Source organism: Aulonocara stuartgranti, assembly GCF_965226115.1.
Source record: "Aulonocara stuartgranti genome assembly, chromosome: 4".
NCBI lineage: Eukaryota > Metazoa > Chordata > Actinopteri > Cichliformes > Cichlidae > Aulonocara > Aulonocara stuartgranti.
In genome coordinates this window covers 21,242,747-21,258,848 of record NC_138942.1, presented here as the reverse complement: position 1 = coordinate 21,258,848, position 16,102 = coordinate 21,242,747, and the positions used below count along the sequence as shown (strand labels likewise).

Genomic DNA, 16,102 nt, shown 5'->3' with positions numbered 1-16,102 from the left:
AGGTTTTCTGAATCTGAAAATGTTTTATTCATTCATTCATTCATTCATTCTTCTTCTTATTGCCCATTAAATTATCTAATAATGAATTGTTATATTAATTTCTATATAAATAATGTAAATGAATGTACTAATATGCATTTTATTGCACAATTAAAGATTAAATCCCTAAATGCTTTGATGTTCTTGATGTGCCTGACTATCCTTGTCCTCCACACTTTTTACACTCAAACTCTTATCGCATTCACAAAGTTACAATAAAGAAGTCATTTGATGTAAAACCAACATTTAACAACTCAAAACTCACCTTTTAAAATTGCTTTTGGTTAATTTTTGCCTGTTTTATGACTTGTTATCCTATGTGCAGCACTTGTGATTCTCTGTCTAGAAAGGTGCTATATAAATAAAATTTTACTTACTTACTTATTTGTATTTATTCTACATCTCACTCTGGCAAAATTGATAGTATGGATAACAACTTTGGCACTGGTATCATCAGGGCTGGGAGCAGAACATGTGAACTGCCTGTCAGTTTATAAAGGAATGTAGCTACAGTTATAAAAGCGCACAAATATTTGTCTTAGACTGCAAATGCCAAACAGGAGAGACTCTCTGTGCACGATCAATGAACTTGTCACACACAAGAACAGCTCATGGTGAGCACACAATACCCTCAAACACATTACCATTCTGTTTGTTTGGCAAGGGCTGTGGCCCTTTTCAAGCAGGGCCATGCTTTCAAACCAGCTGCACAAACTGATGATGTATTTCGTTTTTAACAGACAGGAGGGATACTTCCCATAGTCTGACCCGTGCATGGCCATCTGTTCAGTGTCATCCTGGACTGCTGCAGCAACACTAAACTACTTTGAACTGATTAATTACATTGAGCTTGCACTGCAATGCCTTATTAGATTTTTGCTACCAAACTGCATGAATTACTGCAACTTATATTTAGAGTATATCAGTAGAATTCAGCTAACAGTATACTATGAAGGGATACTTTTTAACAGTGGAAAGCAAAAATCACATCATTTCGTTGTCATTAAAAGTATTCAGATTAAGCACAGCGATGTTGCAGTCATGATATGCTGCTCTCCCCTCCATAAGCTACCTTCATTGGTTGAAAGTATCGGCACTTGGTATCAGATGGAGCAAATTTTGGGAGCGGCATACCATTGGTCGTTTGCGCCACATGATTTGCAGTTTCAGCCGCTCCTCGTGAGCCCGCGTTTAAGCTACGTGCACGCGCATCCTTCTTTCCTCCTCTTTATCGTACCCGACATTGATCCCCGTCCGCTGACGACAATGATCTGCTTATTTCTGTCCATATTTGCTCAGATCTTTCAGTCAGGTTGGTAATAAACGTGCTTGTATCTGCTCCTCTGTCACTCACGGGCCTCCAGTCTGACTTTCACAGGATCATTTTCTCCCAGGAAACCCTCCGGACAGATGCCTCGGCTAGCTGCAGGCAGCGGCACAGTTAACCGGTACAGCAGTGGTGTTGTGTTGCCTTTACTAACTTTAGTTTGACAGAAGAAACTCGGACTGACTAGTGGTTAGTTTTTCTGTGACCGTGGGTGATACTGCAGTGTGGCCAGCTTGTTAACTAATCTATGCTGAGAGCCGCGTGGTCCATGTGTCGTCCTCAGCGTGAGAAAAGTTGATTCATCATCCTATTAATAGCGCGTGTGTGCGCTGATTGGCTGCTGCAGGAAGAGCTTTGCAATGGGGCCGAGAAAGAGGGGACAGCCAGACCGGTCCGAGCTCGAGGATTTGGTGGCTAAACACGCGAGAATCGAAGAATTTTGTGAGGAACACCCAGAAAGTTGTAAGCGCGAGGTTTGTGGCACGAGCAGCTGAGCGTTAGGGGCGTTAGGTTTGATCCTCCACAGGCCTCCACGGTGTGGGAAATGTAGTGTGGATGAGTGACGAAACGTCTCTCCCACTGACAACGCTACGTGCAGATGAACAGAATCAACCTTTTGGCATTTACTTATCTGGATGATTGAGCATGCATCAAGACGTAGTGTGGTTAAAACAGCAAATGCACCTAGTGCTTTCAGACGTGTGCACTTTTGCTTGCGAAGTTTTAAAAGGGGCTTTCTGTGCTTATTTTCAACTCTGTATTTCTATTGTTGGGGTCTGCACGATTAACAGTTCCAAATATTCATTGTAGACGTTTTACTGATCTGGGTGTAGCCATTCAGTTCATCCCTGTGGAAACAAGAGGTTTAAACCAGGGGTGCCAAACATAAGGCTCCAGGGACCAGAATCACCCGGCAATAAATAAACATAAATTTGGGGCTCTTAACTGTATTTAAGACCTCCCCCACAAACCCCCCCAGAAATATTTCTGGTTTTTTGTTTCCACAGTAAAATAAGTGGTAGCACTTTATAATAATGTCCCACTATTAAGCATTAGTAAAGTTTAATTCATCATTTATATCTTTACTCCTCTTTCGCATGTGTTTTATAAATACAGATGTTTATTCAGCTGTTACTGTTTCACCTTGTATTACTATCACTGCTAACAATAATCATAATCATGGTCATAATAATAAAATGTCTGTATTTAAAAATTGCATACTGAGGAGGAGTAATGCTTTGTAAATGATGAGTTCAGCACTTGCTAATACCTTAATAATGCCAATCTGTGTAACATCATTATATAGTGCTACCAAATAAATGCACAAAATACTGTATTTACTGTGAATTAACAAAAAGTTTCCTCCTTATATTTACAGGACAGTTCGGCCAACAAGCTATGAGAACCTTTTCCGTAATTTTACACATTAACTTCTTCCAGTTTAAGCCCAAAGAGTTGTGCTGACAGCTTTCTTTCATTAACTACAACAGTGAGAAAACTGGGCTGTACTGTTGCCATCACACTTCCTTTTCTTATATTGAGAGATCTCTGGGACAAATGTGGCCCACGCTGATGTCATTCTTTGATATTTTGACCGGCTTTGATGTGAGCAGCCAACACTGTAACGGTACATATGTGACATAAAATAAGGAAATGCACAACAGGCCCCCTTTAATGTGTCTATGCGCAGAGTGCAGTGGCTACAAGCAGAATAATTGTAATTGTATTGCTCATTTAAGCTCAAGTGTAAGCAAGTTTTATTCAACTCTAGGCTGGACTGGGGTGAATGAACGCACCTTCGTTGCCGTAAAACCAGATGGCGTGCAGCGGAGACTGGTGGGCGAAATCGTGCGTCGTTTTGAGAAGAAAGGCTTCAAACTGGTGGGGCTGAAACTTGTGCAGGTATGCCTGGAGCAGCTGCGTGTTTCCAAAATATTTTGATCTGTGACCCATGAACCACGGTATTATCCATTAATCTGTCGTGTGTGTGTTTGTATACCAGGCCTCAGAGGAGCTTCTTAGGGAACACTACTGGGACCTGAGGAGCAGGCCCTTCTTCGGTGGACTCGTAACCTACATGAGCTCGGGACCAGTTGTTGCGATGGTGAGACTCCTCGACGTGATGCGCACATTGTTCCACGCTGAGGTTTTCGCAGTAGCTTGTGGGGTCACTCAGATTACAGATGTGCTGTAGTGTACCTCTCTGTGCTCCTCCAGGTGTGGCAGGGCTTGGATGTGGTCAAGACTGCACGGAAGATGTTGGGAGAGACCAACCCTGCAGACTCGCTGCCTGGAACCATCCGGGGAGATTTGAGTGTGGAGGTGGGCAGGTGAGCGATTTCACTCTACTTAAAGGAGAATTAGATTTTTATGCCATGCATTTTTATTTATTTCAATTCAAGCTGAATGTCTCAATTGATTTGTATCATTGTGATGGTACACAGAGGCAAAAACTGTCACTGACAGTTTGCTGATATTAATTGCAGAGTTCAAATGATTAGTTAATCAATATACATGGTAATTATTGAAATTTTAAGCTTTCATGCTTTTTTTGGAGCTAACAATCTTAGAAACATGTTCTGCATGGCCTCTAGTAAGTCTGTGAGGAACCTTTGAGTCTTTTTTGATCAAGATAGGTGCTGCCATTCACATTTTAAACATGCTGTCTCAGAGTGATATTCAAAAACTACTTGTTACAGCTAGACTGTTGTAATTTCTTACCATCAGGATGTCCTAAAAGCTCCCTGAAAAGCCTGCAGTTGATCCCGAATGTGGCATTGAGAGCACTGGCAGAGACTAGAAAGCCTCTATATAGCCTTTCATTTTACATGAGTCCTTAATTACACCTTCCTCTGTCTCTTTCTCCCTCTGTTGTTGGGACTGCTGTCCCTCCTCCTGCACTTCTGCACTGCTGGTGCTAGCAACAACAGCCTCCTGTGACTGCGAGAGCTTGTTATTAGTTGTTGCTGGTACTACTGTTGACTGTGCAGCTGCAGCAGCTGCCCCGACAGCTAACATGTCAAAGGACCTTATTATCCTAAGGGTGCCAGTAGAGCTGGGCGATATAAGATTTTTTCATATCACGATATGTTTTTTTCATTTCAGGCGATAACGATATCTATCACGATATAAGCCAAATAACTATATTTGTAAGATTTAAATGTGCCGTTGCTCACAAGTAAAATGTGAAATAATTAGCAGCTTGTTTTTATTTAAATATTTATTTCCCATAATAAGTTCAACAGGGTAGATGTACTTAAGGAACATGAGACTTTTTCAGATAAATAAAGGCAAATATTGCAAACTACACAAAAGGCAGCCGCTAAAGCGTTTAAGTTTCAAAATAGAACAAACGAAACAGACTAAATTGTCAATTCCACTTAGAAACAAAATATTAATTCTAAAAATAAATCTTAGTTTGTTTTACAGAAGAACAGACAAAACTGACTAACTTTTGTCAATATCAAATAAACTGAGAACTAAAAGGAAATTCTCAATCTCTCCTTTTCTAGTCCACACGTAAATGCAAAAACTGAGTTTTCAAAAATATCCACCCTGGCCGGAGTTTTTAAAAATCTTCGTTTTCAGTGACCAAAAACGCCGTTTACGTGTGGACGAAAGGTGCAAACGCATAGAAAGATCTGCGTTTTCAAAAATACCCGGGTACGTGTGGACGTAGCCTGAACATGCACCAGTTTATTGTATTTCCAGACTTGCTTTCGGCACAATTTACAGTGCACGCTACTCTGTTTTTTGTCAGACTTGAAATAGCCGAAATACCTTCACACTACGGAACTTCTATGGCTCTTCCGTTCGACAATCTCTCCGGCATTGGAACCATCATCTGTTTTCTCTTTGGTCACGCTCGGTTGATTTTTCTAGTCGGCACACTCATTTCCTCCATTACCCGGGCGGTATGGTGGCTGGCTGCTTCCCAAACAAATACACATGTGCGGCTTGGCACTTGTGCTGTACGTAACAAGTCACGTGACGTGACGCTGCGGCTGTGATTGGTTCGGCTCTGCGAGGTCTATCGCAATAGTTTAATTTTTCTATCGAGAAAAAGTTATATCGCGATACATATCGTTATCGTTCTATCGCCCAGCTCTAGGTGCCAGTATACCTTCCTCATTGGTGGCTTGCTTACTGACACAACATCATCACACGGTCACTTCTATTCATGCTCAGAAAGATAGTCGCCACTCAGACAACGCCGACGCATAAGCGCTGATATAACATCAGGCTTTAAGCCTTCCTTTTTGTTAAAATTATAGTTCACGCTGGATCAGGTGACCCTGAATCCTCCCTTGTTATAGGCTCAGACTTCTGCAGGACTTCCCATAATGCACTGAGAACTTCTTCTCCACTCACCTCTTTTCACTACTGCATGTCCAGTGTTGGGAAGGTTACTTTTAAAATGTATTCCGTTACAGAATACAGAATACATGCCCCAAAATGTATTCTGTAACGTATTCCGTTACGTTACTCAATGACAGTAACGTATTCTGAATACTTTGGATTACTTAATATATTATCGTGCTTTTTACAACAACGTGAATGTACTATTGCTGTGTGATTTATTACTATTACTGAAGGTCCGCGACTCCGAACTGTAGTAAAGGGACCTCTGACTAATACGGCGGGGTCCCTGTCAGCTCATAGCCGAAAAATAGCTCTACTTTGTTGTGTGGGTCAACAATTCTTGCGAGAGACAGAGAGAGGCGTTGAAAGACTGCTCCAACGGAACTTATTGTTTTCGGAGGAAAACACGAACACGGTGTACAGTCGAGTCCTAATAGCTTACTTACAACTGGGCTCGTCAGGCACTCTTATTGGCTGAAGTGGTTATTATTATATTTACATGCTTCCAGCTCCCGTTTTTCCTCGATGACAACTCGTACCTTTCCACTCCCCTTTTTCTCCCTCCTCGCGCTCACAGACACATAACGTGTATGGCAGTCCATTCTCCCTGCAACACGGACTACACTGCCCATGATGCTACATTCTTTAGAGCTATGCTTGTAGCATTCTGCCTGTTAGCTTAGCACAACAACAACAACAACAACGAAAAGGCGCTCTCTCACCCAGGAAACACACAGTCACAGAGAGAGAGAGAGAGCGTCGCCCTGTAACCATGGCAACCGTAACCCTGCCGCCTGGAACAACAGAACGTAGCTGTCAAACAAAACCCAAACAGTCCTGACCCGCGACAAAATGAAACAGGAAAGTACCGCAGTGTAATCCATTTATTTCAACAAAGTAACTGTATTCTGAATACCACCTGTTTAAACGGTAACTGTAACGGAATACAGTTACTCATATTTTGTATTTTAAATACGTAACGGCGGTACATGTATTCCGTTACTCCCCAACACTGTGCATGTCATAGTTTTGTCGTCCCTCTCACAAAGCTCCTGTTTTGTCCTTGTTTCCCTGTGCGCTCCGTTTCCCTTTTCTCTCGTTTTCATAAGGGAACATGTGATTGTTGGGCCTTTGCTTTGCAAAATAAAATGACCTGTTGTTGTCAATTGGTCCTATATAAATAAAGCTGAATTGAATTACTGTAAACATCTTAAATCAGACTTTTTGAGATGTCATCAACTTCAAAAAGTCTTTATTTGGAAAAATAAAGTCAATGATGAGGACAAACAGGTGAATTGTCCCTCAGACCCCTGCTTATTATTAATGAATGACTCAGTTTGTGTTTGGGGCAGATGGTATTTCGAGTCTCAGTGTTCTTTAAATGTTTGTTGGCAGAAACGTGATCCACGGCAGCGACTCTGTGGAGAGCGCGCAGAAGGAAATCTCTCTGTGGTTTCGTCAGAGCGAGCTTCACCGCTGGGAGAGCAGCAGCAGCCGCTGGCTCTACAACTGACTTTCTGCACGAACACTGTCCGATCGTAAACATTTTTTTGTTTTTATCATATAAGGTGGATCACGTCATACCTCAGATGAACTGTTTGGCTTTAGTAGTTTGTAGATACTTGAAAGCTCATCTCTGCCGTCCTGTATTTCATCTTTTTCATACATTATTTTATATCTTAAGGGAGGTGAGACGACACTACCAAGCAAAATGCACTAAGTGAGCAATAACCTGGCTTCTGCTTTCTTTCCAGCTTTTGCTTGTTTTTTCAGTCCACAATATTAAAAAGTAAAACTCAGAACGAGTTTGAGAGGCACTGATGTAAGCAGTTCATGTATGGTACAAACATGTAATGTTTATATGAAGCGTGTCCCATAGATGAATGTTTTTTTATATTTTATTTTGGCACTTCTAACTAAACGGGAGCAGTTTACCAACACATTGTCTTTGCCTTGCACACATGTTCAGCTTCTTGTACTTTCCAAGTACAAAGATCATGTAAAAGTACTTGAATGTAAACTTTCCAGCTCCCCAAATGCATATAGCCTGTTAAAGTGATGCTGCACTAAATAATGTTTACCTGATTGGTCACGTTTATGCTTTTATTGGCTGTTAAGAAGCTTTATTTTACCACTGTCCAAAAAAAAAAAAGAATAAACCTAACATACTTTTTAAAATGTTCTTCTTGTTGTGAAGTGAGACACACACACACAGACGACACAAACCCGGGTTAATTGTTCTGAGCACACATATGTTTAATATTTAATACACAGAGATGGAGATCAATGCGAGAATTTCCATACTGAACAAAGAGGATGGGTTTCAGTGGAGATTTACACAACTCCCTGTACATACGATGACAACACGCCACTGTTCACCGTCCCATCAACAGCCAGGCAGAGAAATGAGAGAGATGAGATCTGGACTGAACCCTCGACACAGTGGAACTCCTTTTGTATGTGGACACAATCTGACCTTAGAGCCCCATCAGGACTCTTATGGAGGCGACTCATTGTGACATGTGAAGCAACATGTTTTAATCAGCAGCTGGGAGAACCCAGGCTTCTGCAGGGGGTTGGAAATTAAGTAATTTGACTTCCTATTTGTTCCGTGTATGCTCATCCTGACTTGAACGCCACACTTTTGTGTGAACTTTGACCTTAAACCGAGGCCTCAGCTTTCTGCTTCCTCGCACACCGTCTAAGAATATGTAGATGCATAAAGCAGAGTCCCTGATTGTTAATGGTCTGCCAGATGGCCGTTGGTAGGACTGATGTCTACATGCCGGTGTTGCCTTTCCTGCTGCTGCTGTTCTTTTTCCTTATTTTTGTGCATTTTGGGGCTTTGCTTTAAAATGAGGTGGAGTTTTCACTGATGATTAACTAAATGGAGGAAGATGAGGAATAACTCTGGGGCAGATGCAGGACAATTGAGGTAAATATAGGAAGAGATACAGTGTGCTTACAGGGTGAATATAAGGTTGATACAGAGAAGGGAGGTAGTTATGAGGCTGGGTTACAAAGCTCATGAATCATTACAATGCCCTGCGTGGGACAGAAACAGGATGGCAGGCAGGTTTCTAGGTTTTAAGGTCTGGGACAGGAGGGGGTATAATAGTTACAAGGGACGATACACGGCTTTAATGGTCGTTTTAGAGCCAAAGGGGGGACTTTTACATGACCGGGGGAAAATTACAAGGTTTGGGTGGCTGAAAGCTTCTGGGCAGGAGAAGAGATCTCGTTAAGGAGATGGGTGGATGCGTGAGGTGTTAAAGCAGATCTCAGGTGTCACTCGGGTACATAAGACACCTGCCAGACGATGATGTGGCTCCGCTCAGCTTTGCACAAAGTAGGTTTGTTCTGCGAAGCCCCACCACCACCATTTTCTCCTTCCTCCGTCTCATCATCCTCTCCATCGCCTGAGAAGAAAGAAAAAACAAAGCAGAGCCATGAAAACATGAAAGCAAACTTTGTGCTCAAATAGTTACAAGCATTTTGTGTACTTTTTGAAACTGTTTCATTCATCATAATTTGATGTGATACTATTGTACTTTTCATGAGTCTAAATACACTCACGTTGCTCTTTCAGACAGCTAATCAGCTTTGCTGTTCAAGCAAAAACAAAGACCGTCTGCTGTTATTTACACTTAACCAACTTACCTGGATGCTGTGGTAAAGAAGCAGGCATGAGAAAGTACATAACTATGCTGGTGACATGGATTATAAAAGGCATGTCCTATTCCAGTAGGTTTCTTTAACCTTTAATTAACTAATTACTCATTACTTGCTAATGAACCATCCAAGTCCAAGACCATTACAGGACCAAACGGAAAAAGTTCCAACTTCTCAAATTAAAAAACCATGGCTGCTAGGGGTGAGTGGTTCAATCCAGGTATCAGAAACACAAGTACCAATGCTTTTATTGGTATTGGACCGATACTAGTGCCACAGGATCGATAATTTAGTTTGTGAAAATGGAAAAAAAACATAAAACGTGTGTTTTGTTGTGTTAATTATTACTGTGGAAAGTAAAAACCACAGTGATTTATTAGCCCTCTCCTACATAAGCTGGCTTTAAAAGTTGTACCTTTATTAGTGTTGGGTACTTACCTTACAATATAAAGTGCCTTGAGGAAACTGTTGTTGTGATTTGGTGCTAAGTAAATAAAACTGAATTGAACTGAATAAGTTAAAAGTATGAATATCGGTATTAGTATCGGCAATACTGTATTTACTCGATATCAGATCGATACCAAAATATGCAGTATCGGATATACGCACTGGTTTCAGGACAGGTTTGAATGCTCACCTATGCGGAAGTCGATGTAACCCTCGCCTCCACTCAGCACCAACACGTTCTGAACACTCTGCGCCTCCGTCTCTGTGGGAGCGGTGGAGCCCTGTCCTTCTGATGGACTGTCCAACACACTGCCATTTAGGGTAGCCAGGACATTGCCTGTCGCCAAAAGAAAAAGAAAAACAGGAAAGAAAGATGTTACTGAAAATGACATTTACGTATTGAAAGTGTCACTGATGACACCTTCACAAAGTAACAAAACACAATCTTTCTTTAACGTCAGATTAATATATCAGAAAGGTTTGGAAAGAAGCAGAGCTTAGATAATAAATAGTCACTAACATTTTGGGAGCGATGGAACAGTATTATCACAGATTTGTGATGTCTACATATGTGTCTTTTAACATTTAAGGCAAGACGTGTAAATTTAAACATGCCTATTAGTGCACAGTCCATTTAAAATTCAGAATTAAAGGGAGCAGAGATTCAGGCAGAGATTCAGGCCTACCCGGCACAGAGACGAAGAACTTGACAGCATCACGGTGTCCATGGAAACAGAGTTGGGCCTGTGCCATTGAGCAGTAGGGGATGAAGCTGCCGCTGCTCTTCTCAGAGCCATCGTCGCCGTACACATGGATCACCCCGCCAGAAGATGTAGGTGACACCTTATTGGCTGATAGAGAGAGCGTAAAGGGTAAGAGTACACGAGTAACACGTGTTTGTGAACAAATCACATTCGGTAGCATGACATCATCAAATAAAAATTAACTTTCCACAGATCAACTGAAAACAAAGGATTTTTGAAAAAAAAATCTCAGCTCGCTAAAAGACGCCCGCTGCATGCAATGGATTTGTTACGCATAAAAATAAACAAATCATAGACATGCAAAACAAATCCCAAGTAAAAAGCTGCTTTTAAAGTTCAGCAAACTGTGAAATCCTTGCACACAGTGTACTCTGTGACCTTCAGCTAAACTGTTGCACTGCTCAAAGAGCTGGACACGTACCCAGAACAAGCACATAGCAGACAAAGTTTAACAGCAAGTGACATGTTGTATCAGGAGACACGGAGGCTCGACCGGGTGAAAAGGAGGTTAGGAGCGCTCCCACTTACCCCTCAAACCCAGGAGCTGTCCTCGGTGAAGGACCACCGCTACGGGAGGCAGAGGAGAGTGGAGGGAGAGCGGGAGAAAGAGCACAGCAACAGTAACAGTTACGACGGAGAGTTTGTGAAAGGGGTGAAACCACAGAGGGAAGCAAAGAAAAACAGAAGGTGGAGAAAGTTGGGGAGCTGATGGGGAGAAGAAGAAGGAAACTAAAGAGACTGATAGAGAGTGCTGCGGTAGCGGAGAGTGTTTGTGTGGACAAATGAGCCAAATTCGGCCACCTAATGAATTTCCTTTACGGAGGACATTTGACAAGATTGGGTTCATGTTAAGTTTACTGTAGTCCTACCTGCTGAGCTTCAGATTCAGCACACATTCAGTTTGTTTGTCTTCGTTCACTGTCATCTAAATTTCATTTACACTCTTTTTTCCTCTGTCTTTTGCGTAACCTCTGTGCTGCTCCAGTCCTGCCTGTTTATTACAAAAAGAACTAGCTCAGACCAGAAACTGCATTTCCTCTAGGAGCCACTTACCACCAATTGTAGCAGCATGATTGAAAAGGACACAGATTGTGGAGCGCATGCAAGTCAGACTTTAGGAATTCTGCTACTTAAAATCATCATCTCACGAGGCTGTCCTTAACTTAAAACTTGCAAAATCAATTTCATTATAAAGTAAATAAAGTATATTTTGATGATTATGATCATGGTGTTATGTGTGATTGATTGGGAAGTGTCCCTTTCTAATGGATTATTGAACTCATGTCTGTGTGGTTCAGATCATTGCAGAGGTTTTGGTGAGTTAAAGTCCTAGTGTTTAATTATCCAGTATGGGTGTCTGTGTTACACCATGGGGAAGCTGATAAATTAGGACTCCATCACTTCAACCTCATCAGGTTAAAAAAAAAAAAACAAACAAACTTTAAAAGTTGAATTTTAAAAATGCAGTTTAAAAGCAGTGGGTGAGGTCATAGTGACTACATAAATATTTGATACTGCTTATAGCTGAGGGTGGAGCTGGTTTGCATGGAGATGCCTAACAAGTGCATTAAACATCTGCTTTGATAGCTTGGGCAGGGTTTCTTTGTAGTGAGTGTGGTTATTACCTCCCTTTGTGTTTATAATGGCTTGCTCCATGAGTAATATAAGTCAAGTTGTGCCCATTTGGTCAGTTTATAAGTTCTTCTTTTATTTTGTAAAGTGCTGTTGTGTTTTTGATTTACCTTTTAACATTTTGGAGGGTAAAATAAAGCCAACTTTATGAACTGTACACCTGTATCTGTATCCTTTGGGAGCCTGGTCCCGTGCATCAAATGTAACAAACATTTGCTGACAGGTTATCCAGATATTCTGCTGTGTAAACCACCTAAAACTTCAAGTATTTATGACAAATAATCACCTTTGATCCTTTAGGCACCAAAAAATAAAGAAAAAAGACTCATACTCTCTGTCAGTGGGATGGAGATGATGACACCGTTTCCAGTCCCGACCCAAAGACGATTTCCACCAATCAGAAGCGCTGTGATTCGCACAAAAGAGAATCCCAGCTTGCCGGTACCTACAAGACACAACCAGAGTGAGTGGGATGCTGCACAGATCACATGCAACTCCAAAAGTGAAACGTCACACTTCACAAAATAAACTAAGATAAACTCACCCAGCATCTTGCTGACGTATGGCTCTATGTCTACATCCTGGAGGTGCTGGTGCGTGTGCGCATGATAGAGACGCAAGGTTGAATCCAGTCGGATCGACACCCAGACTCCATCACCGATCCAGGCTAGCTGCCGTACCTGACTCTCCCTCCGAGGGTGGGCATCGAAGGACTTCTGCCAAACAGAAAGGATTTAGTGGTGTTTATTATATTATTACAACTAAAAACAACACGTTTGCAGGACTGAAGCTGCAGACGTTTCTTCAGCACAGCGATGCGACAGCGGGCTCGTGCCTCACCTCTATCTGCATGCTCTTTGGCTGAATGACGTGGATCTTGTTCTTGTAGCCGCACCACACTTTATCGTGGACGACGGCCATGCAGCGGATGGAGTGATGAGGTCGGCCGAGGTCCATGAGGTGGTAGTTGGACAAATCCCACTGGCCATCTGATGACAGAAACACACACATTAGCTAAATGTGTTTCTGTGAGTTTTTGCACATCTCTGCTTCATTAAATGAGGTAAATAAAGGGACTGTCCCTGTAACTGTCCTCTGGAAACACTTTGAATCACAGCCTGTTAGACAACTGATGAATCTCAGACAAGAGATTTCTCAAGACCTGAGCTGCCGAGCTAACCTAGCTAACAATAATACTGTGGGTTGAGGCTATTTATTTATATAAAATCAATATATGGAAGAATTAATACAAAGGTAAATAAACATACATATAAATGAAATCATCCCTACATTCCTTTCTAATGTGCATTTTTGTGCCTTTTGTGTCATATTACTGGAGTCATTTATCGACTGCTTTCTCTATCTTTGATTTTGACTGTGCACGCACATTGAACTGGTGGCAACGCTCCAATTCCACCTGCAACCATAACTTCCCCTAACAGACTAACGTCTGGTGTCTCTGTTAAAGTTCGATTACCCTCCGATCTGTGGAATATCGCGAGTGTCCCATCGGCGAGGGCAACCAGCACGCGGCCTTTCACATGCCTGCAATTACAAGGATGGAGATCACTGGACAAACTGAAACTCATAAAAATAAAATCCTCGACTCTGCTTAAAACTATATATAAAAATAAGAGATGCATTGATGTCTTTTTCTTCTTCTTACACCAGACTGAGCACTGAGTCTTTAAGTTTGATGGAGTGGAGACACTTCTTCCAGTTTCCCACAGCTGAGTGGACATAAAGCCTGGAAGGAAAAACAGAATCAGGTTACTCCCGAGCTCACAGAAACTATAAGATGCACAAGATTTATGTGTGTTTTAGCTGGAAGGCACAAGGATAAGGATAAAGTAACTGTAAAGCTGTTATGTTTATCAAAAAGCATCCATCAAATGTTGATTTAAGCTTTAACTTACTCTAGTTGACTCTAATGACTCTAATGACTCAGGGTTAAAAATGCTGAAAAACGCCATAAACTGCTGTGATAGTGGACACTGTGAGGCTTCAGCAGACGTTGTGAGTGACTCACCAGCCATTCTGGGCCCCGAGCCACATGGTGGGGGCCACGCTGGTGTAGTTTTTGGTCTCATCACCTCCATCCTCTGACTCTGGAGGGTGTGATGTTTCCTCCTTGGACTGGCCTGAGCTCCTGTGTGGAAAATTCAGAGTTTCAGGTTCCAAACAGGGAAGTTGATCCACTTTTGATGGCATGCTTACAGTAACTGTTTCCTTCCCTTGTCTGATAACGTGCTATTTAATTTATCCTAGACAATCCTGAGGACTTGTCAGACTTTGACCTCCTACCTATCAGAGGCATCTGCTGGACGAGGCTGAGGATCAGTGAAGACGTGCTCAGTAAACGGTCCCGGAGGTCCAGATCTCATTTCTGTGTTGCTGGCCGTTGACTCGGGAACTTCTGTGGCCTCCGTGGCTTCCTCGGCTGATTGGGCTGGGTGAATCTTCCCATTCATCGGTGGAGCAATGGGAGCTAAAGCAAAATGACACTATGACATCCACACCTCTCACTTTCCTTAAAAGTACATGAGTGAAGGAGTATCTATCATGCGCCCACCTTGTCCTTTGTCCATAATTGGCGTATCTGTGCGAGAGGAACAGTTGCTACGTGCAACGCTGCAGTTGGTGGCGCAGCCGACTAGAGTGATGCCGGCCAACATGCCCTCCACGCTGCCGGTGTCCTCTCCTCCCCCTGCTCCACCTTCACCTGGATCCAACACGATCTCTCCGGCTGGATAGTCGTTCTCGCTGGCAGCTGTGCACAGGCACACACCCACAGACAGACACACAGACGCACTTTAACATATGAAAATGCAAGAAACCCAACATTTACCGCAAAGCAACAAGAAGTTGAAGGCAGTCACATGTTCGAACATCTAACAAAGCAGCACTTCCACTCTCACCTGGCACGCTGGAGATGCAGAGTACATGGGCATTGCAGACATTGAACTGGTCAACCAGTGAGCCGGGCTGGTTGGCATCGATGATGACCACCTTGCTGGCAGAGTGGGTGCTGGTGAGGATCCACACTCGACTGCTCATTGTGTCTGTTTCCTGGAGCTCCTTTGACTGAGGGAGCAAAGGAAAGAGGAGACAAAGATGACAAAGAGAAAGAGCACAGATGTCTTTAAATGATCACTGCTCCCTGATTATTGTGGAAAACGTGACGAGGAAATCTCACAGAAGTGAGATGTGGATAATGTGGACCTGCTGTTGTTAAACTACGTCTCAATACCTGACAACAAAAATGGCATCTTAGACACTTTCCTTCTCTACTCTGCACATTAGATAAACATGGAAAACCCAGCAGAAAATATCACTTCATTGCCGACCAGCTGCGTTACACATTTTCCTAGAGTAGCAACATGAAACAACAAGCTCTGGTTTAACTCTCGTAAAGACGACATGTGACGACCGCCCCTGGACCCTTAATGATAATTAGAACAGATTTGGATTCTTCAAATACAGCAGAGATGAAATATGATAGAAATCACTCAGTTACACCAAGTAGGTGTTCAAAGGGGGAAAGTCCTCTCCACCCCGAAGAGGAGGTGTGGCTTGTTTCCAAACAGCAGCACATGTGCCCATTGTCTCAGTGCTCTAAGAAGCCCTTAGGACAGGGATGTGAGTCGCATACACCACCCTTTTTTTAACTTATTGTAAAAAACACAAATATTTCTATAGCATGCGGTGAAAAAATAGGAACTTTTCTGTCATTTAACTGTTTTTGTATTACTTAAGTACTTATGGTCTCAGGTCTGTATCAGTAGAAAAAGATGTAAAACAGTTAAAAGACCCAAGTTAAATAGTTTTCCACATTTTCCAAAGCTGAGCAGTGGGCCAG

At 42.3% G+C, this 16,102-nt stretch overlaps 2 protein-coding genes across 28 annotated transcripts in view; one reads left to right on the top strand and one right to left on the bottom strand.

The window, feature by feature from the left end:
• Positions 1 to 1,191: 1,191 nt before the first annotated feature.
• nme3 (NME/NM23 nucleoside diphosphate kinase 3) lies at positions 1,192 to 7,900 on the top strand. 4 transcript variants are annotated; one of them, XM_082531472.1, is made up of 5 exons: positions 1,192 to 1,351; positions 3,138 to 3,268; positions 3,369 to 3,470; positions 3,584 to 3,688; positions 7,124 to 7,900. In XM_082531472.1, exons 1-5 carry the CDS (start codon positions 1,306 to 1,308, stop codon positions 7,268 to 7,270), a joined length of 531 nt encoding a protein of 176 aa, XP_082387598.1. In that variant the 5' UTR covers positions 1,192 to 1,305; the 3' UTR covers positions 7,271 to 7,900. The 4 variants fall into 4 exon arrangements, with proteins under 4 accessions (XP_082387598.1, XP_082387599.1, XP_082387600.1 ...); XM_082531473.1 differs by having other exon boundaries at positions 3,584 to 3,696; XM_082531474.1 differs by lacking the exon at positions 1,192 to 1,351 and adding an exon at positions 1,497 to 1,828.
• A 63-nt stretch (positions 7,901 to 7,963) lies between these two features.
• The window catches only part of mapk8ip3 (mitogen-activated protein kinase 8 interacting protein 3), a 32,070-nt gene continuing 23,931 nt past the window's right edge, over positions 7,964 to 16,102 (bottom strand). For 21 of the 24 annotated variants that reach the window (XM_082529913.1, XM_082529915.1, XM_082529935.1 and 18 more), the window contains 13 exons: positions 15,162 to 15,327; positions 14,816 to 15,013; positions 14,548 to 14,731; positions 14,273 to 14,392; positions 13,910 to 13,990; positions 13,721 to 13,788; positions 13,084 to 13,232; positions 12,788 to 12,959; positions 12,575 to 12,688; positions 11,140 to 11,178; positions 10,534 to 10,698; positions 10,038 to 10,184; positions 7,964 to 9,147 (listed from right to left, as the gene is read on the bottom strand). In XM_082529913.1, coding sequence (XP_082386039.1) covers positions 9,017 to 9,147; positions 10,038 to 10,184; positions 10,534 to 10,698; positions 11,140 to 11,178; positions 12,575 to 12,688; positions 12,788 to 12,959; positions 13,084 to 13,232; positions 13,721 to 13,788; positions 13,910 to 13,990; positions 14,273 to 14,392; positions 14,548 to 14,731; positions 14,816 to 15,013; positions 15,162 to 15,327 — 1,734 coding nt within the window. In that variant the 3' untranslated portion in view covers positions 7,964 to 9,016. The remainder of the gene's footprint in view (positions 9,148 to 10,037; positions 10,185 to 10,533; positions 10,699 to 11,139; positions 11,179 to 12,574; positions 12,689 to 12,787; positions 12,960 to 13,083; positions 13,233 to 13,720; positions 13,789 to 13,909; positions 13,991 to 14,272; positions 14,393 to 14,547; positions 14,732 to 14,815; positions 15,014 to 15,161; positions 15,328 to 16,102) is intronic. The other 3 variants (XM_082529936.1, XM_082529926.1, XM_082529930.1) reach the window with 2 other exon arrangements.

Coding starts and splice junctions, on each gene's coding strand:
- nme3 (XM_082531474.1), top strand. CDS start 1,726: ATGGGGCCGAGAAAGAGGGGACAGCCAGACCGGTCCGAGCTCGAGGAT. Junction 1,829..3,137: donor TGAGGAACACCCAGAAAGTT/GTAAGCGCGAGG, acceptor ATTCAACTCTAG/GCTGGACTGGGGTGAATGAA. Junction 3,471..3,583: donor CGGGACCAGTTGTTGCGATG/GTGAGACTCCTC, acceptor GTGCTCCTCCAG/GTGTGGCAGGGCTTGGATGT.